This window comes from Crotalus tigris, unplaced genomic scaffold, assembly GCF_016545835.1.
Source record: "Crotalus tigris isolate CLP2741 ecotype Arizona unplaced genomic scaffold, ASM1654583v1 scf7180000019068.10715455, whole genome shotgun sequence".
In the NCBI taxonomy this organism is placed as follows: Eukaryota; Metazoa; Chordata; class Lepidosauria; order Squamata; family Viperidae; genus Crotalus; species Crotalus tigris.
In genome coordinates, this window is record NW_024097358.1 from 520,836 (window position 1) to 547,502 (window position 26,667).

General features: G+C 41.2%; 1 protein-coding gene across 5 annotated transcripts in view; it reads left to right on the plus strand.

The window, feature by feature from the left end:
* The first annotated feature begins 456 nt into the window (after nt 1-456).
* The window catches only part of CHD2 (chromodomain helicase DNA binding protein 2), a 51,652-nt gene continuing 25,441 nt past the window's right edge, over nt 457-26,667 (plus strand). For 4 of the 5 annotated variants that reach the window (XM_039359357.1, XM_039359358.1, XM_039359361.1 and 1 more), the window contains exons 1-10: nt 1,932-2,066; nt 9,251-9,430; nt 14,831-15,050; nt 15,928-16,014; nt 19,017-19,078; nt 20,676-20,801; nt 21,786-21,935; nt 22,706-22,839; nt 24,203-24,428; nt 25,986-26,086. In XM_039359357.1, coding sequence (XP_039215291.1) covers nt 9,258-9,430; nt 14,831-15,050; nt 15,928-16,014; nt 19,017-19,078; nt 20,676-20,801; nt 21,786-21,935; nt 22,706-22,839; nt 24,203-24,428; nt 25,986-26,086 — 1,279 coding nt within the window. In that variant the 5' untranslated portion in view covers nt 1,932-2,066; nt 9,251-9,257. Of the gene's footprint in view, nt 1,555-1,930; nt 2,067-9,250; nt 9,431-14,830; nt 15,051-15,927; nt 16,015-19,016; nt 19,079-20,675; nt 20,802-21,785; nt 21,936-22,705; nt 22,840-24,202; nt 24,429-25,985; nt 26,087-26,667 lie in introns of those variants that run through there. The other variant, XM_039359360.1, reaches the window with a different exon arrangement.

Here is a 26,667-nt window from a genome sequence, read left to right on the forward strand (position 1 = left end):
ATCTCTGTAATTGGGCAACTTTGTTAAGTATTTTGCTATCAGATTGTTCACCTAGAGTGATTTGGACCTTTTTTGGACCGAAATAATATATGGAGAAATGACAAATGATGGCTACTATAAGTAGTACAATTTGTGAGTCATTTTGATTGTCTCTGGCTCTAGATCAAGACCTTTGTCCAGATATTAGGGGTCATGATAAAACCCTAAAACTTCCAAGTATGGAAATGGTTGAAGACGGAATGCTGGTTTTATCTTTGCTTATGAGTTGCAAGCGATTTTTGTTAATATTGATATTTGGTCCCACTTGTGCAGAAATACCGTTATAATTCAGCTACATCACAAGATCAGTTTATGATCTTTACGTAGTCCAGTTGACATGGATTTATTTCACAATTATCTTGGTACCAGATGACCAAAACGCAATGGATCTGATTTTGCCCCTTCCGGATAGAACCACCAGGGAGGCGCCATTGAGTCTCGAGTGGCAGATGACATAAAACTTTTGCTTCTGTTTGGAATTCTCCTAAAGTTAATGGTTTAGAACCAATAAGATCGTCATAACCAAGTAGACCCGTTGAAGAGATGACTTCTACTGACATTACCCATTGGGGTGCTTGCCAACCCATACCCATTGCCCATGCTAACCCAAGGAGCCCCAAGTCCCACTTTCTTCCCTTCAAAATGGCTCTTTGCACCACAACTTCCTGTCCAGGGAGGAAGTAATTCTAGTCCAAGGATCTAAATTGTAAGCCAGCCCCTTTCCAACAAAAGCAACCAATAATTTATCTTTTGGCTTAGAAAGGGTGTCTGAACCAGCTGGAGTTCAGTTGCCCCCTCCACAGATGGGAGTTGGCTGGAGACAGTAGTGATGGGGAGCAAGCTCCCATTAGATGGAGGCTCCCTTCTTTTTCCTTTTGGGTGGAAATGAAGGGGTGGGTCTATGGTACATCACCTGAGTTGTGGGGTAAATGTAGAGTGTCAATCAAAGGCAGAGCTCAGAGCTGGGAAGAAAGCTCTAGATGGCGGCTGTGCCTTGGAGAGCGCGCTGAGCCTCCTGCCTTTTTCTCCCCCCCTCTCCTCCGCCACTTTTGCGCAACTTTGTGTAACTTTTGGACGTCCTCGAGGGGCTCCTGCGGCCCCTGGTCTCTCGGGGAGGCCGGGGCCAGGGGGATCGGGCGTTTTTCGGGCAGAAAAAGGAGCTTTGGGGAGACTCTCTTTTTTCCCCTCCTTCGCCTGGTTAGAAAGAATCAGCCCAGGTCGTTGTTTTTCCCAGCTTGGAAGCCATGGCGTACCTCCATTTTTGTCAGCTCTCCTAATGAGCTTTTTTTTTTTTTTCCCCCTCCGGATCTTTTTTTTCTTCCCCCCTCTTCTTATTCCTGCAATGATTGCCGATGGCGATGAAACGATCGCGGATCGTTTGGATTAATTTCGGATGGGTTATTTTTTAAAAGAAAGCGGAGTTTGTTTTCTTTCCCCATTGCGTTGCGTTCGGAAGCGAGTGTTTTCCCACGGCTGGGAACAGCGGGCTGGACCTGGCGCTGGAGCCTGGCTCAGGTAGGTGAGCGATGATCAGCTATGCCTTGTTAGGGAGGGGGATTTTGCCCCCTTTTTTCCCCCCAGACTGGGGGATTTTGTTATTTTTCGACCGATTTCAACGATCCTGGAATGACGCAATAAAATACCGAGAATACTTGCTTCCAGGGGTGACTTCGGGAAAGTTTGCAGGATGCTCCCCAGGGTTGTGTTTCCTTCGCGGTTTTTCTTTTTTTTGAAAGATAATTTTTATTTTATTTTTTTACCGTGCCTGATGTCCCTTCTGTATTATTGTTCTAAGCAAGCTTTGCAGCGTCAGGACTTTTTTTTTTGTTCTTGTTGTTGGAAACCTCTCAAAGCAAAAGTGGGAGCTTACCTTTCTTTCAACTTTTGACAGTAAATACCTTGGGCACAGGACTTCAGCCCCAATCCGGCCATCCTCCTTTCCCCTAACATTTTAAGAATTTAAAGATGTTGAGAAATACGGACAAAAGCCAAGGAGAGGAGGCTTCCGTCCACAGCCATGCATCGAGGTATGATCTCTCAACTTTTATTTTTTTTTTAAATTATTCTGAGCAACTGTTAACCTTTTGACAGCTTTGACTTGCCATCATTGATGATAGAAATAAATATATTTCAGTGCTTTTGATTCTTTCCTTACAAAATGACCTTGAGACTGCTAATATGCCACACCCTGTTTTTTTTTTTTTTGATAACAATTTCTGAAACTTGTGGTGTGAGTGGAAAGGCCCCAAGCTCTATTTTAAAAAGTAAAGCACCTTTACACAGATGGAACCCTGTATATTATGCAGTTTCAGCTGCTAAATTTTGCATTTTGAGGGGTTTTGTGCTGTGAAAAATGACCTTGTTCCCTCTGCTGCATTGCACCATTTTACATACAAGGGATTTTTTTTTTCTTTGAAGAATTTGTGGAGTTTAAACTTCAAGTGAAGGCCTGACAGAAGCCTGATGGTATTTGTAAATCAGAGACTACAGAAAGTTCTATGAATGAAAAAATGTTTATTTTAAAATAAAAAGAAGAATACGTGTGTTTGCTTGATACTTCTTGCTTGTATATTCAGTTCGGGCTAAGGAACTTTGATACTATTTCAGCATTTTAGGATATTTTGATACTGTTTCCAAGCTTTCTCATGGATAGGGTTTGCTTATATTTTACAAAAAGGTGTTATTTTAAGGCATAATTTCTTGGAATCTTAGGTTCTGTGCATGTTCATTTTAAATGCATATTTTGATGCTGAATATATTTAGGCTGATATTTTATAAGGGAAACAGAAGGAAATTTGTTTTTTTTGTTTATGCTTTTATATTGACCATACTTTAATGGAAACTAGTTATCTTTTGAGAATTCTAATATTTTTGCAATGTGTTTATTGACCTTTTCCTGGCTTGTTACTTGTATTCTTTCTTTTCAGGTTTTGAATATTTTTATAATTCTAAAATACACATGATACTTTATCAGGTCTGTTTTTCAATGCATTATATACATTACCATTTGAAATAAGGCCTTTTGTCAGGAAAGCCTTTGATGTAACAAGTACAATGGAAGAGAGCACTTAAAATTTAAAATCTTATATGGATTTATCCGAGATTTTTGGATGCTGGAGAAGCTGCTTTGATTCTCAGAAAAAAACATAAAGGAACTTGGTTTTTTTTTTAATTGCATAACTTTCAGATCTTTGAAGCTTAGCTCCAAAAGACAGTGGTAAAAGTCGAATTGCTGACATTGATAAAAAAGTTAGCTTTGAAATTAGCATGCCAATATCTACATTAAAATAACATAATTCATTCTTTTTTTTTTACAAACTGAACAAGGAGATTCAACATTGATGAGAACAGCTCTCTATTGCAAACAACAGAACTGAGTTGAATGAAAAGAAATTAGATTAACCAGCCCTTTTCCCTTTTCCCTTCTATTCTCTTGGGTATATTATTTGCATAGCATCCACACGTGAAGTTTTGCTTTCTTGGTAATAAAGGAGTACTACATCAAGCAAAATGTTAACACTCAACTGAATTAAAATAAGACACTAATTATATTGACAGCACTCAGTTCAAATGAACTGTGAAAGGATAACTCGGCCTTGCTTGAAAGTTTATGTTGTAAAGCTTATTTTCTGAACTGCAACTACTCTTCATATTGTAAAATGAACTTTTTTTGGAGGGGAAGTTAAAGATGTGTTTGTGCAGAAATTGTTTTAGCAAGACATCCTGGAAGTTCTGTGTACATTGCATCTGAAACTTCCTGTCTGTAAGACTGGGGGCAGAAAAGCACCTAATCCATTTGTGACATCATTTGTTTGAGATAAGTGTGCAGTTGGGTGGGAGCAAGGTATACGTAAAAGATGGGTGTAACAAATATTTATTTTAGAAAAAAAACTTTTCTTTGCCCCTCACTACTTACTACAAAATGCCATTCTAAGGGCCTCCCCCTTGTTTATAAATACAAGCATCCATTGTACAAAGAACATTCTTCCTGGGAGTATTTTGATCAGATATGCTTTATTGTAAAAAATAAAGCATAAACCCCACTTCACAGCTTCAAAGGATAAATTTGGCTAATGGTGTCTGGAATACTCCTTAGTATTCAAATAGTACTAATGGAGAAATGATCACATTATAATTTGCTGAGGTGAGCATCACATCCATGTTCAGCTACAACCTGGTATGAAACAAATGGTCAAAATTAACTGGTTTTCTAATCCTGGAAGATAGTTTTAAATAACTGAGCATGACCAAGCTTTTTCACTTAAATATTTCAGAAAAGTACTTTAGGTGTTGCAAACGAAACCTCTGAGATAGTCCACCAAGAATGTTGAGTTTTTAAAAGATTTCATTAATTTTCTTCTGTAACAGAATTCATGTTCAAGAAGGATTGTACCAAGTCCTAAAAAAAATGATGCAAACCACCATCCAAAGTAAGCTGGTTAAAGGATGCTTCATTAAAGCCACACAAACACATTTGCACCATTAATTGATTACATTTCTACCTCACTTTCTAGCAGTGCTTTTTCTGAAGGATTTAAAAGAGAAAATGCACAAGGGAAACATGGTAATGTTGAAGAAGAGCAGAAAGGCAATCCTAAATTAAAATTTAAATTATTTGGGCAAGCCTGTATAAGGGGCACTCCCCAATGGGCTGGGCTTGTAAGTGTTCTGAGTCTTGGGGCGCTAATCAAAGTTCTTTTGAAAATGGAAGATTTTTCACCTGCTCTGAAAAGCAAGGACAAGAATGTCCATATATATTGTCACAGCAAAGGGATCCTGTAAATATGGAGCTTCTAGAAGTGTAAACCTCAGGTATTGCAAGCTTCTCCATATTTCTGTAAAAGTTTGGGCTAGCGAGTAACCCCGGAGTGTGTTCTCATTCTCACCCCAAAACATATTTTTCCTCCCTAAGTCTGAATTCAGTGGGGACTTGCAGTTAGCACGGCTGGCCTGGCCTAAACCATAATAATCAGTTTGGGTCAGATGCCTGGGACCGGGGCAAGCATATGATGATAAGGACTTTCCCCTTCAAGTTATAGCAAGGATAAGGTCTTCTATTTCTCTCTGCTTCTCCACCCACCTCTGTGGAATGCCTTGAGACAATGCAGGGTTCAAACATGCATGTTCACCTCCCAGTGGAGGCCCTTGGGGAGGGTCTCCTGCAAGCACTTTCCCCTGCCACCTCTCTGGAGGAGCTGCACATTCACACCGCCCTGGCTCTCACCAAATGCTCAGCTAGTGGCAGCCATTTTATGAAGCAACCCTTGCAACAAAGGATATTTAAAGCGGGAGGCAAGGACCAAGGCAGGGAGAGAAGGAGGAGGAGGAGGGTGATGTTGAGAGACTTGAGGATTGCTGACATTCTGCCCAAAACAGTGGAGCAGTGGAGAATGAGGTGGAGGAGAAGGGAAGAATGAGAGCATTAGGCATTTTCACCGCAGGTCTGGATTGTCACAAAATGGCTGTTCCTTTGTGCCGCAGAGCTGACAGACACATACTGCATTGCACTGTGTACTTTTTTTTTCCTTTGAAAAAGAGAAGGGGGGGGGAATCCTCAGCAGGAAGTTGGTGGAGAGTTCAAAGGCCATCTTGGGTTGGAGGCGGGCTGTGGTTGGCTGCTGTCTCACTTGCTAACAGGCGGGCCCGGAGATGCTGCAGCCCTGCCTCCGGGATGACGTTGCCTCCCTTGCACATCCCTTTCCAGCCTCCCTCTTGCTAGTGATGCCTTTCAGGCAGGCAGCCAGCCAGAGAGCGAGATTGAGAGAGAGAAAGAGAGAGAGAGAGAGAGAGAGAGAATAAGCGAGCCGAGCTGCTGCCAGCCCCGGGCTTGGAAGAGGAAAAGTAGAGGGCAGCCCAAAGGATTAGGCAACCAGTGCAAATTTCTTTGTGCCTTCTTCTGTCTGGGGGGAGCTTTGGAAAGCTAGCTCCTGTCCTCATCAGCTGCCAAATGATCCGAGCCACGCCACCATAAATACAGAAGGATTGGGAAAGGATGGCACCGAAAGTGTGTCATTTGCCAGTACTCTTTGCAAAATCTGGAGAGAAGCACTCCCAACGTGTTTATGAAAAGTGTTTGACACAATGAAGAAATGGATCGGAATGTTTTGAAGACAGGGCTTCGGAATTGCCCTTTTCTCTGTGGCATAGATCATTTCCTGAGGAATAATGGAAAAGTTCACACACACACACACACACACACAGAGAGAGAGAGAGATGCAGACAGACTTGAAGTCTAACCCTGTTTAGTCGTCAAAAGCTTTCGCTGCAATTGAGCCCATAAATTCCTGTGCAAGATTTCATCCTGTGATATCTTGTGCTGACACTTTTTAGTGTGGGTGACATCTCACTGCTTTGCAAGTCAACAAGGTTCACTCCCTTCCCCCCCACCCCTTGCCCATTTAGGAGATTTACCATAAAAGGTATGTGTGTATGGGGGGGGGGATGTCTCACCTTTTAGTGTGTGATTGGGGAAGAGGGAGGAAGAACAGCAATATTCAATTGGTAAATCTTTAACTCTGGTTTTCCAAGGGCTGAATGTACTTCATAGGATAGATTCCATTCCCTGTCATCTTGAACACCAGGATGATTGTGTGAGAGTTCAAATGAAACACAATTTGTAGAGAGATGACATTAAAAGGTAGAACACTTTGCAGTAAAGACAGTTGACAGATTGTGAATTTTATCTTGGAAGCTCATTGATTTTATCTCAAAGATGTGCTTGGAACTTGCTATTTTAATTAACATTTTTAAAATAGATTTCCTGAAAGAAATATTTGGGGGTGGGGAGGAAGAGGGTAAATGCTTGCTCCAGTCCAAGCATGGTGTCCTTTCAAACTGTCTGGGTTTTGTTGTTTGACACACAGGGATTGTAATACAGTATTTAATACTGTCCTCTTGCTAATTCTAAAATATTCTGTCAAATTAATTCTCAGCACTCCTGCAGAAATACTGAGAATCTGCAAAAACTGGTGCTTTCACTGCAACAAATCTCTATGTACATCTTGGCAAGAGAGTCCACAGAAAAAATATTTCATTTTGCTAAGAGCGAGAGAGTCCACAGAAAAAATATTTCATTTAGCTAAAAGGAATGAGTTCTGGAATGCTTCTTTGCTCTTAATGATTTCCCTATTGTTATCTTTATCACCATTCAAATGTAATTTATGGATGGTTTCATTTCTTCTGCTTGCTTGTTCTGAAATGGAGCTATCTTGTTCATCATAAGAGCAGGTCAACCACCGGATTTAATTTCCTAGAAAGAAAAAAAAATAGCCTGCTCTAGCTAGCTTATATTTTTTGGAGTTCATTTGTAAGCCCTCTAAAAATTTTCAAACTACGTGTTAATTCCACAAACTTATTTTCGTTGAAGTTGATAGAATTTGTAGTCCAGCGTGCCTAGAAAGCACTTAGAAGATAGGAAAATTTGTTCTAAAGCGCAGATCTTTTTAGAGGTAGGCTTTGACTTAACAACAGGCCATTTAGTGACCGTTTGAAGTTACAACAGCAGTGACAAAAATGACTTGTGTCCGTTTTTCACACTTGGGACCTTTGCAGCATCCCCATGGTCACGTGGTCAAAATTGAGATGCTTGGGCACTGATTCATATTTATGACGGTTGCACTGTGCCGGGGTCACATGATCTCTTTTGCGACCATCTGACAAGCAAAGTCAATGGGGGGGGCAGATTCACTTAACAACCATGTTACTAATTTAACAACCGCAGTGATTCACTTAACACATGTGGTAAGAAAGGTTGTGAAATGGGGCAAAACTCACCTAACAAAGGTCTCACTTAGCAACATAAATTTTGGGCTCAGTCGCTTTCGTAAGTCGAGGGCTACATGTACTTCAACTCAATTTCATCTGATTTGCGCCTCTTTGAAATGTTTCATTAAAAATGGTATTTTTCCAAAAGGGGTACTTTTAATTTTTTGGAGATGGATTTTCAAAACTCTACACAAAGCATCTATATTGCATAAGCTGGTTAGTGCCTTTCAGCCATTTTGGATTTTCATTTTACAGTTTTACAGTTTTTCGTATTGCCCTGACGCGAATTGCGCAGGCTGTGATCGATGGAAACGGTGGGATTTATGGCTATGCTGAAGCTCTTCCCCAAAAAAGAATTAAAAGGAAACAAACATCCTGGTGCATTTCAAACACCGTCTTGATTTGGTTTCAAGTAGCACAGATGCTTTTCAACCTACCTTTTAAATGTTACTTTGTGTATTTCTCTGTGCGCTATTTATTTATTTTTCACAGTGCTGTTTGAAGAAAAGTCTTACGTATTAAGTTGGAAACCAGCGTCTGTCATGAATATCCACAGGGAAGAAAAAAATGGCTGAAACAAAACAAATATAAAATTCTAGTTCTTCTGAAATTGAAGTAATTCTCTCCACCATCTCTCTCCTGTCTTTTGAGGGGAAATGGAATTGAGTGATTATGCTTATGGGACTTGTGAAAGACCTTAATAACCATGGGGTGGGACATTTTTGGTGACATTCGTCCTCATTACATCTCTAGCCTTCATTTTGCCAGACGCCACTCAATATTTTTTGAAATTTCAATACATGAATTTGGGTTTGATATTTAAGCGGTGCTTAAATGGGAGGTAGAAGCTTTGATGTATCTGCATCCATTTAATTTCCATGTAGATTGTACAGTTTGGAACATAATATGAATAATGGCCTTCTGAAAGATAATTTTATTATTGATTCATGAGTGCGATAGGATCAGATTATCTAAGGGAAATTTGGGAAATAATATGTTTGCTAAAAAGTTGATTTTTAAAATAAATATATCTACACCTTCTTCCCAAAGCTAAGGGATCCAGTTTATACACTGTGCTAAGTCATGGAATGAAGTCATTAAACCATAATTGGTTGGTCTTATGCAACATCCCACAATGGTTGGATTGCCATCACAGATTTAAGACAAACAGGGCATCTGTTTGGCAAGGATGGATGTGGTTTGTTACAAGGAACCAGCTGCTCTCTGCATGGGTAGAGCTAGATTTGATGGAGGGAGGCTTTCACAGAACAACCTTGGACAGTTTTCTGATTGGGAACTTCCAGAGAGGTTGATGCTTAGAAGAATAAGATAATCATTTTAAAACTGAGCTCTGGGGAAGTGAAGAAAAAAGCTCTTTGTAAATGGCTTTTTCACAGATGTGGCTTACCAAAACATTTGACTTTGTGCTGCATCTATGTGCCACTAGGTAACAAATGAAACAGCCTGAAGCCTTGTTGCTACAAAGCCATAGAAGTGGGTCTGAAACATACTCAGAAGTCAAGTTGGTGTCTAGGCACAGATATCCTCTACCTCTTGAGCAGCAGAGTCAAAACGGGAACCCCCATCCGGGTGTTTTAGGGGACTCCCCCAGACTGTTTTGGAGTTGGTAGGTACACTTTGTTGTGTGGTTGGTTTAAGGTGCCAAGAGATTCCTCGGATTCTGCAGGAAGAAGGAAGCAAGCAAGCAATTTTGTGTGCCACCTTCCTTGGCCTCATGCCTGGCAAATCTGGGATAAATTAATCAGCCTTTTTTTTTTTTAGTAATTGACAACCTCAAGATGTGCCTTTCCATGTGTTGGACTCCAGCTCCCTGAATTCCCAGCCAGTGTGCCTATAGTTTTCATTATGATTTATTGAACACACTAGCTTTTTTTATAAGTTTTTATTAAGTGCAAAGAAAAAAAGATTAAAAACATTGAACATGGTAAATCGTCTTTGACTGACATCTCAGTCCACATTGTACATTAATGACATATAATATATCTATATACAAACTATACATTTCTGGTCTCTATCTTAACTTAAAAAAAAAGAACACACTAGCTTTTAATTTACCTTTCCTGAATATCTATGCTTTCCAGATGTGTGGGTTTCAACTTCCAGAGTTCTCATTAGTGATCATGTTGGGTGAGGAATTCTGGGAGTTGCACTCCATACCCTTGTTGTCGAGAGCTTTCACAAACTGTACCTTACAAATCACAGTGACCAAGTTTCCATATCACGCTGAAATCAATGAAACCACATTATGGCATAGCATAATGGATAAAACGAATCTTTAATCTGATGTGTTTCCTTCAAACGTATGGTCAGCATTTCCTGGTTGATATTACACACATGCATGCATACATACAGAAAAGAAGGACTAGGAGTGACATGATAGCAGTGTTCCAATATTTGAGAAGCTGCCACAAAGAAGAGGGGGTCAACCTATTCTCCAAAGCACCTGAAAGCAAGACAAGAAGCAATGGATGGAAACTAATCAAGGGGAGAAGCAACGTAGAACTAAGGAGAAATTTTCTGACAGAATTAATTAGTGGACCAGCTTCCCTCCAGAAGAGAATGCTCCAACACTGGAAGTTTTTAAGAAGAGATTGGACAACAGTTTGTCTGAAATGGTATAAGGTTTCCTGACTAAGCAGGGGGTTGGTCTAGAACACCTCCAAGGTCCCTTTCAACTCTGTTATTCTATTCTATTCCTATTTCTGTTCTATTTCTAATTCTATTCTATGCCAGTATTTTGAAGTATTTTGCCATAGCCTTCTTCCTAGGGCTGAGAGAGAAGGACTGGCCGAAGGTCATCCAGTTGGCTTGGTACACAAACCAAGACTAGAGCTTTTGGTTTTCCAATTTCTAGACTGGTTCTTTTAAGCATACTCCCAAACTAGCTCTCTCGGTTGTTATTTAAAAGGAGATTAATTAATGATCTTCTTCTGAGCCCATCAAGTTGCCATCTTTTAAAGGACAAATGTGGAAGGTCCTTAATGACAAAAATTGATGTGTAGATATTAAGGGAGCCATATTCTTTTGTGTTTAGAGTTTGTGACTGGAGTTAAATAGACAGCTAGCTTTTGTGTGTCTGGTTGTTTCATACAGCCCACTAATCCCTAGTTAAACTATCGTTCATTGAATAAGTCTGTCTAGATTGTCAAACACTTTCAACCCTAAGCTAAGAATGCTGTCTGGACTTGGACAACATGAAGCATTGGGTGGCATCCAAATTGAATAAAATAACATCAACAAATAGTCCCAAATGTGCCACTTTTGCATATTGTGTGAAGCCTTCCTGTCTCTTAGCGTCTTTAGATATAATTCTATTTATGATTTGAGAGAAAGCATGAGCAGCCAGACTTATCTGAAGCTTGATGGTGCTGAGGGATAGCGTTCCCTAAGAACTCAAATCTGCCTTCATTAAAAAATGTTTATATGAGTTCGGCAAGCCCAACTTTCTGTTCCTAACTAATTTTCCTTTCCCAATTCATTCTGCTGTTTTGTTCTGCTGTGCCTTGAATTAGCGCAGGAAATCTAAAAGTGAAGAACATGCAGTGTTTTGGTTGGCAACAGCAATGTCTATAACAGTGGTGGCGAACCTATGGCACGGGTACCAGAGGTGGCACTCAGAGCCCTCTCTGTGGGCACGCGCGCCGTCACCCAAGTCCTAGGCCTTCAGCTGGGTTTTATAAAACCTTTTCGCTTTAGGCCTCCGCCGCTGTGTGCAAAAAAAAAAAAAAAGGGTTCAATCAGTCAATTTCAACTTCTTGCGGGAAAAAAGATCTTGCAAAGTTGGAATTGATTGATTGAACTTTTTAGTCCCATCCAGTCTGCTGTTACCACTGCAACCATGCCCACCCAATGGCCCACGCCCACCCAGCACTCGACGATGCATAAGTGGGTTTTGGGTTGCAGTTTGGGCACTTAAGTCTCTAAAAGGTTCGCCATCACTGGTCTATAAGCTTGTCTACACTGCAGGGCTACAAGATCTGAAGAACTAGATGGCAGCGTGGGTAATGCTAGTATTGCACTGGGTTAACACAAGAAAAAAAATCTGGGATCTTTTGCCTTAGTTAGACTAAAAGGTCACAAAACCTGGGCCTTTTTTCCCCCTCCATAATTGGACAAAACAACAGAAGCAAATACTAAAGTCATTTTTTGCCTCCAGAAGTTGTGGATGCTCCATCACTGGAGACTTTTAAGAAGGGATCTCCTGCTTGAGCAGGGGGTTGGACTAGACGTCCTCCAAAGTCCCTTTCTGTTCTGACAGCATGTTAAAATATCTAGAGGCAGGGCAGGTAACTTTATTCAATTCCAATTAGTTATAATTTAATACTCTTTCCCCCTCTCTCAAGAAAGTTTAAAGGCTGGCTGGTTTCTAGGAATTTGTTTGTTTTTGTTTTCATTTGTTCTTGGCTTGTTGTTCATTCAGGTGTCTGAATCCTAAAGAGTTCCTTTTCCATTTTCCCAGAACAAAGAAAAGAAGGATTAAACCTTCGCTCTTGTTTGTGCAACCCTTTTATTTTTAGTCCCAGCATTTTCCAAACTTCTTCTGCTTAATGATGCTTTTAGCAATTACTTTATTCTTCTCTTTGGAATTGGCTCCAGAGGGAGCAATGCAGGGATAGCCGTAAAATGGTGGCTTATTCACAGATCATGTTTTCAAAATGGCTTCTGACTGCATGCCCAAAGCTTGCTCTTTCCTGCTTTCTTGCTGCCCTCTGCCCGTTTCCTAAAGAAATGCATTTTAATTTCACTCCGTTGCTTTTCCATGTTTTGCTTTTCACACCTTTTAAAGTAAAATAAATGCTCTAATGCACTGCAGTACATGCCAACAATTGTGTCACGTGCTCGGCTCAGGGATCTGTATCTGGAATTTATTGCCCTTTTACCACAAGATAAAACCTGGAAGAGGTTTTTTTTTTTAATTCTTCAGCCCAGTTCCTACCATTGAATTCATTGACTCATGCAAGATATTTTTTTTCTTTTTTGAAGGGATATTATGAGATTCTTTTCTTGGTGAACTCCACTTGAGGAAAGAGAAAACTTGTTTTTAAAAACTGTAAGAAACAGCCTGCTGTAATCCAGGCCTATAAATTTGGCCATGCCTATACATTGGTATTATTGCTGATTTTATTTCCAGCTGCTTAGCCTTTTAGCTTTTATTGCTAATTGTTTTGTGTTGAGTAATAGATCCAAATAGGCTATTTTATAATGCACTTTGAATGTGGTTTTAAAATTGGAGGAAGAAGAATCAATCTCCTTGCTATGTTGATGACAGCAGCACTTTGTTAACTGAAAATGCAAATGATCTGTTGAGCTGTATTAATGAATGGCAAGCAGCATTGTAAAAAAAATGGACAAATTGAATAAGACCAGACTAATCTGAAACGGTCCAGCAACCAGCCTTAGAATTGACCATGAATTTACTGAAGTGATGCACAGCATCTGGTGTGGAATGGCAAGGGCAGTTGCTATGGTTATAATAATAGTGAGAAAAGTTGGAAGGGACCTTGAAGGACATCTAGTCCAACCCCCTGCTCAGGTAGGAAACGCTGCCTACACCATTTCATACCAGTGGCTGTCTCTTTTTAAAAACTTCCAGTGTTGAAGCCTTCACAGCTTCTGAAGGCAGGTTGTTCCACTGATTAATTGTTCTGTCAGGAAGTTTCTCCTTAGTTCTAGGTTGCTTCTCTCTTGGGTTAGTTTCCATCCGTTGCTTCTTGTCCTGCCTTCAGGTGCTTTGGAGAGTAACTTGACTCCCTCTTCTTTGGGGCAGCCCCTCAAATAATGGAGCACTACAATCATGTCACCCCTATTTCTTCTTTTCCTTAAACTAGACATACCCAATTCCAGCAATCGTTCCTTATATGTTTTAGCCTCCAGGTTGGTTGCTTGGATGGTCCTTTTTTGTAAACCCTGTGTCTGGGTTAACATTAAGATTCAAAAGAGACTTGGAGGTCACTGAAAAATTTTTTTATTTACAAGCATTTGCAAAGACTGGTGGATTTCTAATTAACACAATCAAGAAGCCACACACGATCAGAATTGGCAACGGTTTAAATATCTCCTGGTCCCGATGACACGCCACCTGTCCCTTCTCCATGGATCCAGTTGATAGGCCCATTTTAGCCACATGCTACTATTCTTTCAGCCAAATCAAACAACAAATTTTGGGTGATGGCTGGTATTTCAATTTTGGTTCCCAACTCTTTATAGAAAGAATGGAACAGTTTATGTTGCTTACTCTGTTTTTCTATCTTTACTACTTTTATCGTAATGAGAGTGACTGGGTCAGAGCCAGTACCGTCTATTCCCAATCCGAACTCCATCAGCTCTCCATCAGTCAGTGGAGAGCTGATGGAGAGCTCTTCCTTCATGAAAGGGCAATCTTTCCTAAAATGGCCGACCTGGCCATACCTGACCGTGGGCTCGGTCTTCTCCTTTCATCGGAGGGTGGCCATCTTCTTTCCGGTGGCCAACGCCCCACATCCCTCCTTTTTAACAACGGTCTCTCTCTTTCTTTCTCTGGCTTTACTATTTCCCTCATAGTTGCTACCATCATTTTTCCTTTTCGTTCATCCCTCTCCTCACCTCTCCTGACATATACTTTCTGAGCTTCTTTCAAAAGTTCGTCGAGAGGTTTTTCTGACCAGCCCTGTAACTTTTTCTGTACGTCTGGCAAAATAATATGCACATTTGAAACCTCAAAATGGCTCAGCCTGTAGGTAGATGAGCTTTCCAAACCTGAGTATCTCCTCTTCCCCCATCCCAAAAAAGATAAGTTGTAATTTTCATGACAGTTAACTTCCTCTGAATCGGGGAAAGCCTGAAGTAGATCCCACCAAACTAGATGGATTTTGTGATGGAGGCATGTTGACCAAGGTAATGAAGTACACATAGTTATGCAGATGTATTGCTAGAAGAAATAATAAGACCATATAATTTTTGGAGATCTCAAACGATAACCTGCTTTATATCCTTGCAGGTAAACAAAATCTTGCTATTTTCTCCACAGTCACTCGGCATCTGAAGAGGGCTCAGCTTCTGACTCGGGGAGCCAGTCAGACAGTGAGCAAGGCAGTGATCATGGAAGTGAATCCAACAGCAGCTCCGAGTCTTCAGAAAGTCAGTCCGAATCAGAGAGCGGGTCCACAGCATCCAAGTCTCAGCGGACCCCTCCGGAAGCTAAGGAGAAACCAGCATCCAAGAAAGAAAGGATAGCTGACGTCAAAAAAGTACAGCATTGCCTTGCTAAAAGTGGGGACAACTTGGCAGATTGGGAAGGTCAAGGGGTGAAAGGGGTGATAATTTTGCTTGGTTGGGATTTGTGGGTCTTCTGAGGATCATGTTTTGAGTGTTGGTTTAAAGCATTTTGAATTCTATCCCTATGCCCCAAGAAAGATCTAACATAGGAGAAGAGCAGGCAGAGCTGGGGGATGGAATTAAGCACGTCATCAGCTTAGAATCATTGCATTCCCACAAAGGGTCCAGGTCCAACCCCTCCTAAATTCCATTGATCCTTATCTGATGCCAATTTAGCGTTGAACTTTAGTTGACTAGATTCTTGGGTATATAGGCTTGAATAAATCTGTGCTGCAACTTAACAGGTGGTCCCGATCCTTTGCACCTGCCATCTAATTTGTTCATTCAGGTAGTCCAGCCTATATCACAGGAGACTGCCAGGAGACTATAATAGATGAATTTCTTTTCAGCGCCCTTAGCATGCCTTAAGGCAGTGGTTCTCAACCTTTTTAATGCCATGACCCCTAACCGGTGGTAAGTCGAGGACTACTCAACCGGTCGTAAGTCGAGGACTACTCAACTGGTGCAGCACCGTTTGCAGAATGGGACTTTTGGCGGGCTCAGCAGGGCAGAGACAACCTGGACAATTCCTATTGGCTTTTGAAAGCCAATAGAATTAGACTCTATTCAAGAGAGTCTATTCTATTGGCTTTCAAAAGCCAATAGAATAAAAGGGAGTAGCACAGCTAAAGAAAAGGGGGGAAAAAATGGCGGACTGCATTGTTTGGCGACCCCAAATGGGGTCGCGACCCACAGGTTGAGAACCACTGCCTTAAGGGAATACAAATGCCGGCTTGCTTTATTTTGCAGATGTGGGAAGAATATCCCGATGTTTACGGGGTGAGACGATCCAATCGTAGCAGACAGGAGCCTTCGCGTTTTACTATAAACGACGAGGTAAGGGGAGAGGAAACCCATAAAGGGCAAAAGCTACTGGACTCTTAGAATGTAAGAGCCCAGTTGTTCTGTTCAGTGGTTTCATTTTGCAGTCCTGAAGAGCTGTTTCTGCAACTGAACCCAGGTCAAAAAAAGGTGTCCATTGGACCTTTCCTGGGTCCAAATGGGAAATTATATGATCCTCATTGAAGTCTTGGGCAATCTGTCCGTGGGGAGAGACAAGGAGATGTCATTCTCTGTCATCTAGATCATGGTTGTCCCAAAAGTGCTTTTTCAGGAGGCAAGTGGACTTCCTTTGTTTTTCTTGGAAGACGTTTCGCTTCTCATCCAAGAAGCTTCTTCAGCTCTGACTGGATAGTGGGGAATGGATGAGAAGCGAAACGTCTTCCAAGAAAAACAAGAAAGTTCAGTTGTCTCCTAAAAAAAGCCCCTTTGGGGGAGGCACGGAGAAGTTGCAGGAACAGCCCTGCTTGAGATTCCAGAAAGATGGCATGACCAAAGGAGTGCATGATAAAAAGTGTGATGTGTTTATATATTGTGTTGTTCCTTCGCGTTAAACCTTTTACCTCCCTTTCTATATTATAGATATAATCATCTCTTGAATCCCATGCATGAGATGAGTTCAGGTGGTTAATTTTTTTTTTTTTTTTCCATCTGATGGCCGAGACATCAAAACCATTTCTTTTCTTCGCTTCCATCCAAAATCACCTTCTGGGGCAGTGTGGTTACTGGACTGGCCACCTTTTCTGTGCCGTTTTTGTGAGTGACTGATTCTCCCACTTTTTTTTTCTTTTTCTTCTTTCTTTTTCCCGTTTGTGTGCACATTTCCCACCATGACCGTTGTCCAAAGCGGGTAAGCAAGTTTTCCCTTCTGTTTTTTACAGATGGAGAAAATGAGGCTCAGCAAAGTTCAGAATCAGACTGAAAATGTTAAAGTTGGAAGTCCAAAGGTAGGCACCTAAATTTATATTCGAGCACCTGAAAAGGCAAGCGGCACCCGCTCCTCCCGTTAAGGGAGTCCTCTAAAAATGGGTCCATTTATGCTTGGGTGCCTATATATGGATTTAGGTGCCTAGCAGAAGGCACCAGATTTGAACATTTTGCATCAGAAAGAATTATTCTCTTGACCCTTCCCATCTTGTCTTCGAATTAAACTCTCTCCAGTTCAGGTTGGATTCACCGCATTGCAAAAAAAATTGCAGAAGAGAACATCTTCAGAGGTTTTTAAAACGACGTTGTCATGATTCTAATTATTATCATTCTTTTTCCCTTTTGGGGCCAGGGCACTTAAGGGCAGGTTACATTTTTCTAATAAATACTTCTGGATCCCAGGCCTGTGTTCGTGCAACTGAACTTCACAATATGTATTACACCAAGCCCCTATGAGATTTGTTGTTATGTTTGGCTTTGTCATTGTGTGAACTGAACCAGAATTTATTTAACAATTGTTTTGTATAAAACCTTTCTTGAATGATAGATAGATAGATAGATAGATAGATAGATAGATAGATAGATAGATAGATAGACAGACAGACAGACAGACAGACAGACAGACAGATCTTGTAGGACTCTGTAGGGCTCTGTCCAATGTTAACTGTGAAGATCTTCGTCTCTTTACTGGTTTCTAATATACTTGGATGATTTTTAAATTTTTAAATCTGTTTTTGTCAGTCTTGAGCAGATTTTTGTGGCTGTTTTGTTCAGCAGCAGTACACTGTCTTTCACCCTGTCACCTGTGAGAATCCTTACATACAAGATGTCATGTAAATCTGACTCTTAACAGTCCGGCCTCTGAGCACCATTTTGCACTGAACGAGCTGTCCATTTATTTAATAATCCAGTTATTTAATAATAATAATAATAATAATTTTTCTTTGAGACTAGGTTATCCAGATTTATGGGCATTTAGCTGTCGTGTATAATTTCTCTTTTTCCTTACTAGTGAGTGAACAGAATGATTTGCCAATAGTTTAATTGTATAAGATCTAATAAATATATGTAAGCGTAAGAGTAATTTTGTATAAAAATTAGGAAATGAATTTTAAGGGTTTCCCTTCCCCTCCTCCTCTTCTTTCTCTCTTTTTTTCTTTTTGCATATATTAATTACCGGTCTCAGGTAATTAATCAATGGATTCCTACCCACTGCATTTGGGAGACTCTCAGCAGCTTACCAATGCTATTAAATCCAAAAACAAAAACAAACAAACAAAAAGATTTTGAAAGTATGAAATGGACATTATATGATTTTAAATTGAAATGAAAGTTTAGAAGTGCTTATTCAGCCCTTCCCCATTTGGGGGGGAGTAGTTGCTCCTGGTCCCTCATAATTTCTGGAGTGTGACTCACGATGTGTCTTTGAAAGCCAGGTATGGCAGTCACCTAAACTGGCAGAAGACAATATTTCTAGCTCAGGGTTGAACTGTTGGGTCCTTGGTGCTCTCTGAGCTTGCTTGTTTTCTTGCAGACGTTTCATTACCCAACTAGGTAACATCATCAGTGCACCAAGGACCCCACATTACTGATCCTCTCCTTAAGGGGGAGCCCACGTACAGGTGAGCGGGATTTTCCCTTCCTGCGGCTTGCATCCTGTCTTCTGCTACGCTTGGAAAGCCTCGGGTGTGTGGCTGCTATTAGCGGTGACCTGGTCCTCTTCCTTCTGTTTGGCTCTTGTCTTCAGTTGGGGTTTCTTTTTCAAGTACCTTTGCCCACTTGTGTTCACGATATAACAGAGTTTCTTTAAAAACACACACACACAACACAACACCACTGGAACTGTTGGGATCATGGGCCGAAAGGGTGTGGCCTATTTATTTGCTGTATGGTAGTGAATGTCTCCCTTTTGACGGTGTTGGCTTTAAATCTGGGGCGTCAGCCCAAGGCGTGTCCAACCCCTTTTGTGGATGCCGACGATATTTGCAGCAAAATATGCAGCCATCAACCAGCAGCCTCTTTTATTGGTCATCCCCTCTCTCTCCCTCCCTCCTTCTCTGTTTCCGTTCAAGGGGCATAGCGAGTCTGAAAATGAGAGTCCCAAAAGAAGAGGGCCAAGGCAAGTGAAAAAAATGTAAGTTACGAGGACTCTGCCTCGTTTCGGAAGCAAATTTGCCTGCAGTGGGTGGTTGGGATGTTCGTTGCCAGGTGTTTGTGGCGAACTTGCCCCGTCACACATTCTGCTCGTGCAGAGTATTAGAATAGCTTTCCTCAAGCGGGTGAATTTCTACATCCCATAATCTCAAGAGTGTGCCTAGTGGTCCTCCTGGCTGTGAGGGGATTGATGACTTTTAAACAAAGGGTCCTGATTGGAAAAGATTGCTGTTCTATTTAAAAAAAAAAAAAAAAAGGCGGGGTGTCCATTTTCGGTTCACTGTTGATCCGGAAGCCGTCTTGAAGGAGTCAGATGCAAAAAAAAAAAAATCATTCCAAATTGGATGAATAAAGAAATAAAGGAGGATAGAAGGAGTTCCTTGTTTCTGTTCAAAAGACGGAAATTTTACTATCTTCTTAATTGTGGAAAGACTTCTGGATAGTTGCTTAAGCCAAAGTGTTCCTGTCCCATTTATCGTTCCCATCTTCCCTCAAAAAAGAAAAACATAGAAACCACCCCCCCTCCAAAGGAACAGTCAAGAAACTTTGTGCAAAGAAACAATGGTGCTACAGCTGGTGCTGTCCTACAGATCATCTTCCCTCTTCTCCAAGCCACATTGCAGCCCAGATATGGGTGCGGATGCTTCAGGGCTACCTCCAGATCACTGAGGTGCATTTCCAGCACTGAAAAACTACTAAAAATCGTGGTGATGTGGTTTTCTACAAGAGGTTTGAGTCAGAAGACACAAGGAAAGATCAGCAGAGAAAAATAAATGCCGGTTTGTCAGCTCGAACTAATTCTAATCCTTATCACACATGTGACACAATCATACCTGCTTTAGACCAGGCATTTCAAACTCGCGATGTCACTTGACGTTGCGCAACGTATCGGGCTGGTTTTGCCATTGCTGGCAATGAGGTGGGCGCGGCTTCCATGTGACGCGTCCGGCCCGCGGGCTGTCAGTTTGACACTCCTGCTTTAGACCATGCGAGAGCCTCGATTGACTATATGTGGCTTGTAGACTCTCCTCCCCTAATAGCTTTAATTGTCCTGGAAACTACAATTATATCCCAGCTATGAGACCTCATGTCTCTTTTCACACTTGCCAGAAGTTTGAAATAGGGGGTCTTTTGAGTAACTGGGATTGTGTGTATTTAACCAAACTGTTTGCTTTTCTTACTGTTAATTGAACAGATGTTATTGTGAATAGTAGAGCTAAGCGGGGGGGGGGCTTTCTGAATGGTGCTTTGGAGTAAACAGCTGTTTTTAGCTCTTTAAAGCAGGCTTGCCTTTCCTGAACTCGCAGGTGGCCGCAAAGGGCAGCCGCTTCATCTCAAGAAAAGATGCAGCTGCTTTAAGGAGGTTGCACATTCTGTATGAATTTATTTCTGCACAGCTCTAGTTAATAATTTAATTGTCTAACATTAGGTGAATATTCTGTGTATCTAGAGCTTCCTTACTTATTTCTTGGGGGGGTGTTTAATTAGTTGGCATGTAAAAGTAACAGCAACCATGATAATGGATCGTAGTGATAGTCATCGTGCTTATTACTCTTTATCAACTTTTATAAACACAGAGGTAAATGGAAAAGGGAGGGATCTGAGGATGATGATGATGAAGAAGATGATGAAGATCAAGGCTCCAGTGGAGAGAGCGAACAAGAAGTGAAGAAAGTGAAATCCAGGAGACTTTGTTCAAGAAGGTGAGAAAACTGATGCATCCTTCTTTGAGGTTCCTCTTATTCTTCCCCACTCTAAACCCTGTTCTTCCACCATTTCATTGTGAGTTGGTATTCTGGGTGCAATGATGGAAGCTTTGCCTAGCGGGAAGACAGAATAATGGCAAAACTTTCTAGGGTAGAACAAGAGTAAGGAAGATGACCTTGATTGAAATATACAGGAACCATTGCTTAGGCAAAAGGGGTGGAAACATTTTTTTTAAGTACAAAACAGTGATATAGCATTTGGAAGTGGCTGAGGTAGAGACCTGAATTCATTGGAGTGTAAGGAAGAGGAGAAGGTCCAGCACAGCAAGATTCTGCTATTTGTAGCCAGTCTCAATAACTGGCTCAACAGTTAACAATGCTGAAATTGTCAGCTGGAAAGGGTCAGTTCCTGTTACTTGGTTCAGCTCCTGCCCACCCAGCAGTTTGAAAGCAAGCAAATGCTAGTGAATTAATAGGTAGCACTTCGGTGGGAAGGTAACAACGGTCTGTGCAACTTTGGCGTATAGCCATGCTGGCCACATGGCAACGGAAACATCTTCAGACAATGCTGGCTCTCTTGGCTAAGAAATGGAGATGAGCACCATCCCCTAGAGTCCGACACAACTGGACAGGGGAATCCTTTACCTAATAACAGCAACCTTAGCCTTGCTAGGGGGTTGATTTCCTGGTCTGCTGTTGAAGAATGCTCAGTTGCTATTACAACCACTGAGCCGTGGTGGCACAGTGATTAGAATGCAGTATTGCAAGGTAATTCTGCCAATCCTGATTGGCTCAAGGTTGACTCAGCCTTCCATCTTTCCGAGATTGATAAAATGAAGATCCAGATTGTTGGGGTCAAGATGCTGACTCTAAATTGCTTAGAGAGGGCTGTAAAGCACTGTGAAGTGGTATATAACTTGAAGTGCTAATGCTACTTTCGCTATTACTACGGTACTACTATATCGGTCTGTTTCATTTCAGAACAGCGAGCAAATCCCTCCCAAAAAGGAGCAGCAAACCCCAGCGTGCAAACAGGCGGAGGAAAACCGAATCATCAGAGGAAGATGATGATGATGAAGAAGATGAGGCTCCCAAAAGACAAACTAAGCGCCGAGCAGCCAAAAATGTCAGGTAATAGCAGAAAAAACTAGAACTGGATTCACAAATGCTCAGCCAACATGGGGTGGTTTGTTTGTCTGAACCCAGCCATTATACATTACATGAACTAATCTAGTTATGCATTAAATGAATATGTGAACCTATGTTACTATGGATTATTTACCTAGCCCTCTTTGAGCAAACCATAGCTTACCTCAGTATGTGAACCCAGATTATGCAGTGTCCTGGAGCCGGCTGGAGAATTCTGGGAATTGAAGTCCATCTTTAAGTTGCCGAGGTTGAGAAACTCTGGTCTAATCCAGTGTTTCTCAACGTTGACAATTTTAAGGCTGTGGAATTCTGGGAGTTGAAGTCCACATGCCTTAAAATTGTCAAGGTTGAGAAACACTGGTCTAATCTAATCCTCTACAATGGCAGGAAAGTCAATTAAATCATCCATGAGAAGTTATTGTCCACTTTCAGAGATGAACCCGCAACTTCCCTAATCTATTCCAGCATTGTGCCATCTTATCACCAGGAATCTTCCCTTTAAGCTTGGAGACCAGGCTTGGAGATGTTAATCTCTCTTTCTACCTTGTAAAAATAATCCTTTTGGTTTGGCGTTTGGCCAGTCCTGGCCCTTTCCAGATGGGTGGACTTCAAATCCCAGAACTCCCGAGTCAGAACAGCTGTTGGTGACAAGGTTTGAAGTCCACCTGTCTGGAAGTTGCTCTTTATTTGCATGGAGAACCCATTCAGCAGAAGGAAAACCCTGAACTGTCCTTGTACATGGTCTCGTGCAGTTACAAGGAAGACGATGACTTTGAGACCGATTCCGATGACTTGATTGAGATGACAGGAGAAGGAGCAGAGGAGCAGCAGAGTAACAGCGAAACCATTGAGAAAGTGCTGGAGAAGAGAATGGGCAAGAAAGGAGGTGAGTGCAGGAAAATACTCCTGGGATTCAGATGTTCCTACAAGTGTTTCTTCCTAGTCGAGATAGGCATCTGGTTTAAAAGCAGCCTTCTCCAAGTTGGATCCTTCCAGAGAACGCATCTTTGCTTCTAGAATGCTTAACTGCAAACTCAGTTTGCAAACAGGTCCTTGGTGCTCTCTGAGCTAGGTGGTTTTCCTGCAGACATTTCATTTCTCAAATTTGATAATATCACCCGTGCTAATGTTTCTTAGTTTGGGTAATGAAATGTCTGCAAGAAAACCACCAAGCTCAGCGAGCACCAAGGACCCCTCATTTCAACCCTGAACTGACAAATATTCTCCTTTTTTTTTTTTTTGGTACAGCTTGCAAAATTCCCAGTTTAGGAATTAGGGACGTATAATATCTGGCAATTTCATTATAGTAGCCAACAAGGCCTTGTAAAACTAGCTTTGTATTGCGAGAGAGAGAGAGGTGGGGGGGGGTTGCCTTGAACAAGGCAAATTGAAATGTGTTGACTTTATAAAGACTTCTGAGTGTGGACCAAATCAAGGGTAGAGTGGGAGGGCTTTGCCAGTATAATGCCTTTAAGTCTGTAGACAGTACCCTGATATCCAACTGATCATTCAAGCCACTTTTCTGAACAGGATCTTTAAGGCTTTGAAAAGACTTAGCCTTTTAGTTCTGGGATAAGCATGTTTGGGAAAACCCTCAGAGTCATGGAAAAACACAACAAAGACTGGAAAAAAAGGCTCTCACACTCAGAAATAGAGCATTTTCAAGGAGTGCTAAGTGCTGACCACAATGGAATGGAATGGAGTGGAGAGTGGAGAGTGGAGTGGAGTGGAGAGAGGAGTAGAGTAGAGTAGAGTATAGAGTAGAGTATAGAGTAGAGTAGTAGAGTAGAGTAGAGTAGAATAGAATAGAATAGAATAGAATAGAATAGAATAGAATAGAATAGAATAGAATAGAATAGAATAGAATAGGAGTAGAATAGAATAGAATAGAATAGAATAGAATAGAATAGAATAGAATAGAATAGAATAGAATAGAATAGAATAGTAGACAGAGTTGGAAGAGATCTTGGAGGTCTTCTAGTCCAACCCCCCACTCAGGCAGGAAATCCTATACCATTTCAGACAAATGGTTGTCCAGTCTTTTCTTAAAAGTTCTGGAGCATTCACAACTTCTGGATTAATTGTTCTAACTGTCAGGAAATTTAGTAGGGGAAACTTTTTAGTCAGGGAAACGAAATGGAATTCCTTAGAAGTGGGTACAGCTAAGTGACTGGAGCCCTCCGTAGGAGCAAATGGCCCAAGACTGTTTTGCAAGGTTTGACCTACTTTCACCTCTGCTCCTTCGGCAGCCACTGGGGCCTCCACCACGGTCTACTCAACAGAAGCCAACGGTGATCCCTGTGCCGATTTTGACCCAGAAAAGGAGGAAGGGGAGGTGCAGTACTTAATTAAATGGAAAGGTTGGTCGTATATCCACAGCACGTGGGAAAGTGAGGAATCCTTGCAGCAGCAGAAAGTGAAAGGTCTCAAGAAGCTGGAGAACTTCAAGAAGAAAGAGGAAGAAATCAACAGTTGGTAGGCTTTTCTTCCTTCTGGCCTGCTAAGAATGTGGATTAAAACTGGGCTTCCTGTATGGAAAACGGGAGTTCAACCTGTGGTTCCCAACCTATTTTTATTTTATTTTCGGTGGCCCAAGAAGCATTTTGAACACATCGGATTATAGATAATCTGTAACTTACAACCACAATTGACCCTGAAATTTATGTTGCCCCATTTTACAACCTTTCTTGTCACAATTGTTAATGAATCGCTGCAGTAGTTAAGTAATAATAATGATGATGATGATGATGATGATGATGTATGGATAGTGGATGTGGCAGTGCCTGGAGACAGCAGAATAGATGAGAAAGAACTGGAGAAGATAACAAAATACAAAGACCTACAAATAGAAATAGAAAGACTGTGGCAAAAACAAGCAAGGGTAGGCAAGGGTAGTACCAATAGTCATAGGCGCCTGGGGTGCAATCCCAAAACAACTGGAGCACCACTTGAACACCATTGGCATTGACAAATTTGCCATTAATCAATTGCAAAAGGAGGCCTTACTAGGAACTGCTTCCATTCTGCGATGATATCTGTAATACCATCAAACATCCACATCTGCCTATCCCAGGTCCTGGGTAAGGACTCAATAGGTAGACTTCCAGTGTTGATTAGCTACAAGTTTGTAAAGTGAATGGTTTACTCATTGACTTTGCTGGTCAGAAGGTTGCAAAAGGGATCACATGATCCCAGGACAGTGCAACCATCATATATGTGAGTCAGTTGCCAGCGGTTTGAGTTTTGATCACAGGACCAAGGGAGAGAGCTGCAACCCTCGTAAGTGTGAGAAATGGTCATAAGTCGCTTTTTTTAATGATGTTGTAACTTTCAATGGTCACTAAATGAACGGTTGTAAGTTGAGGACTACCTGTACTAAAAACGTGTGGATCCCCACCAGATTAGATAGAAACACTCCAACGAGATGGATTTAATCCAAAAAAAAAAAAAAAACCTCTCAAGCTCCTTGCAAAAAATACTGTCTTGCCCCCCTGCAGACACTGATGTGTCCTTCTCATCTCTTTAGGAAACTTCTAAAGAGGATTTAAGATGAAAGGGTTTAAGATTTTGTGTCTCTAGGAGTCAGGATCCTAATTTCTGCTCCTAAGCTGGACATTTGGAAACTAGATTTTTCTACATTGCCAAAGATACAGAACCCTTTCCTATATGGAGTCAAGTGAAAACTGGCTGTGGCTACTTCTTCAGATAACACCCACAAAGTTTTATATGGCTATTCCACCTGGCCTCAATTCCAGGAGCTTTCAGCCATTTTTACTTCTCTAAAAACTAGTTTGGGGACTTTAAAAAAAAAAAATCCTATTTTTTTTCCAACGAAAAACAAATCACTCATCTTTTGTAAACAATTTAAGAAAATTGAAATTTTGTAAGAGATTATTTGGGGTGCGCCCAGCCCTGCTTCTAAAACTTTGGTACAATAGCAAGATCAGAATAGTCTTAATACATCTGTTGCAAAAAAACCCAAAACCCTCACCCTAATTTGTTTTTTTGTTTTTGGGTTTTTTTTGTACCCAGGTTGGAAAAAGTCACTCCAGAAGACATCGAGTATTACAACTGCCAACAGGAGCTGGCGGCTGAATTGAACAAGCAGTACCAGATTGTGGAAAGAGTGATTGGTGAGTTTGGGGTCAAAGGTGAATCAGTCCCATCCCGTGTATTTCTGGTTCAATCCTTCATCTGCAAGTAATCCTCAACTTACACTAGTTCGTTTAGTAATCATTCGAAGTTACAACAGCAGTGAAAAAAGGGATTTAGGATCCTTTTTCACACTTCATGACCGTTGAAGCATCCCCATGGTCACGCGATTTTTGGATGCTTGACAATTGACTCACACTTATGACGGTCGCAGTCAGGGTTATGTGATCCCCTTTTGCGATCTCCTGTCAAGCAAAGTCAAGGGGGGGGGAGGCCAGATTCACTTAATGACCGTATTACCGATTTAAGAACAGAAGGATTCACTTAACAAATGTGGCGAGAAAAAGTCGTAAAACGGGACAAAACTTCCTGAACAAATTTTTCACTTCACAACATAAATGCTGGGCTCAATGGTGGTTGTAAGTTGAGGACTCCCTGTATATCTTGGGAAAATGTGCTTTGTGTGGCTGAAAACTGAGGGCATTTATGGCTTTCAAAAGAAAGTTGGAATTTTCTTTTGAAAGGCTTTTTTTTTTTTTTTTGAGAATGAAGGAAAGCAGGA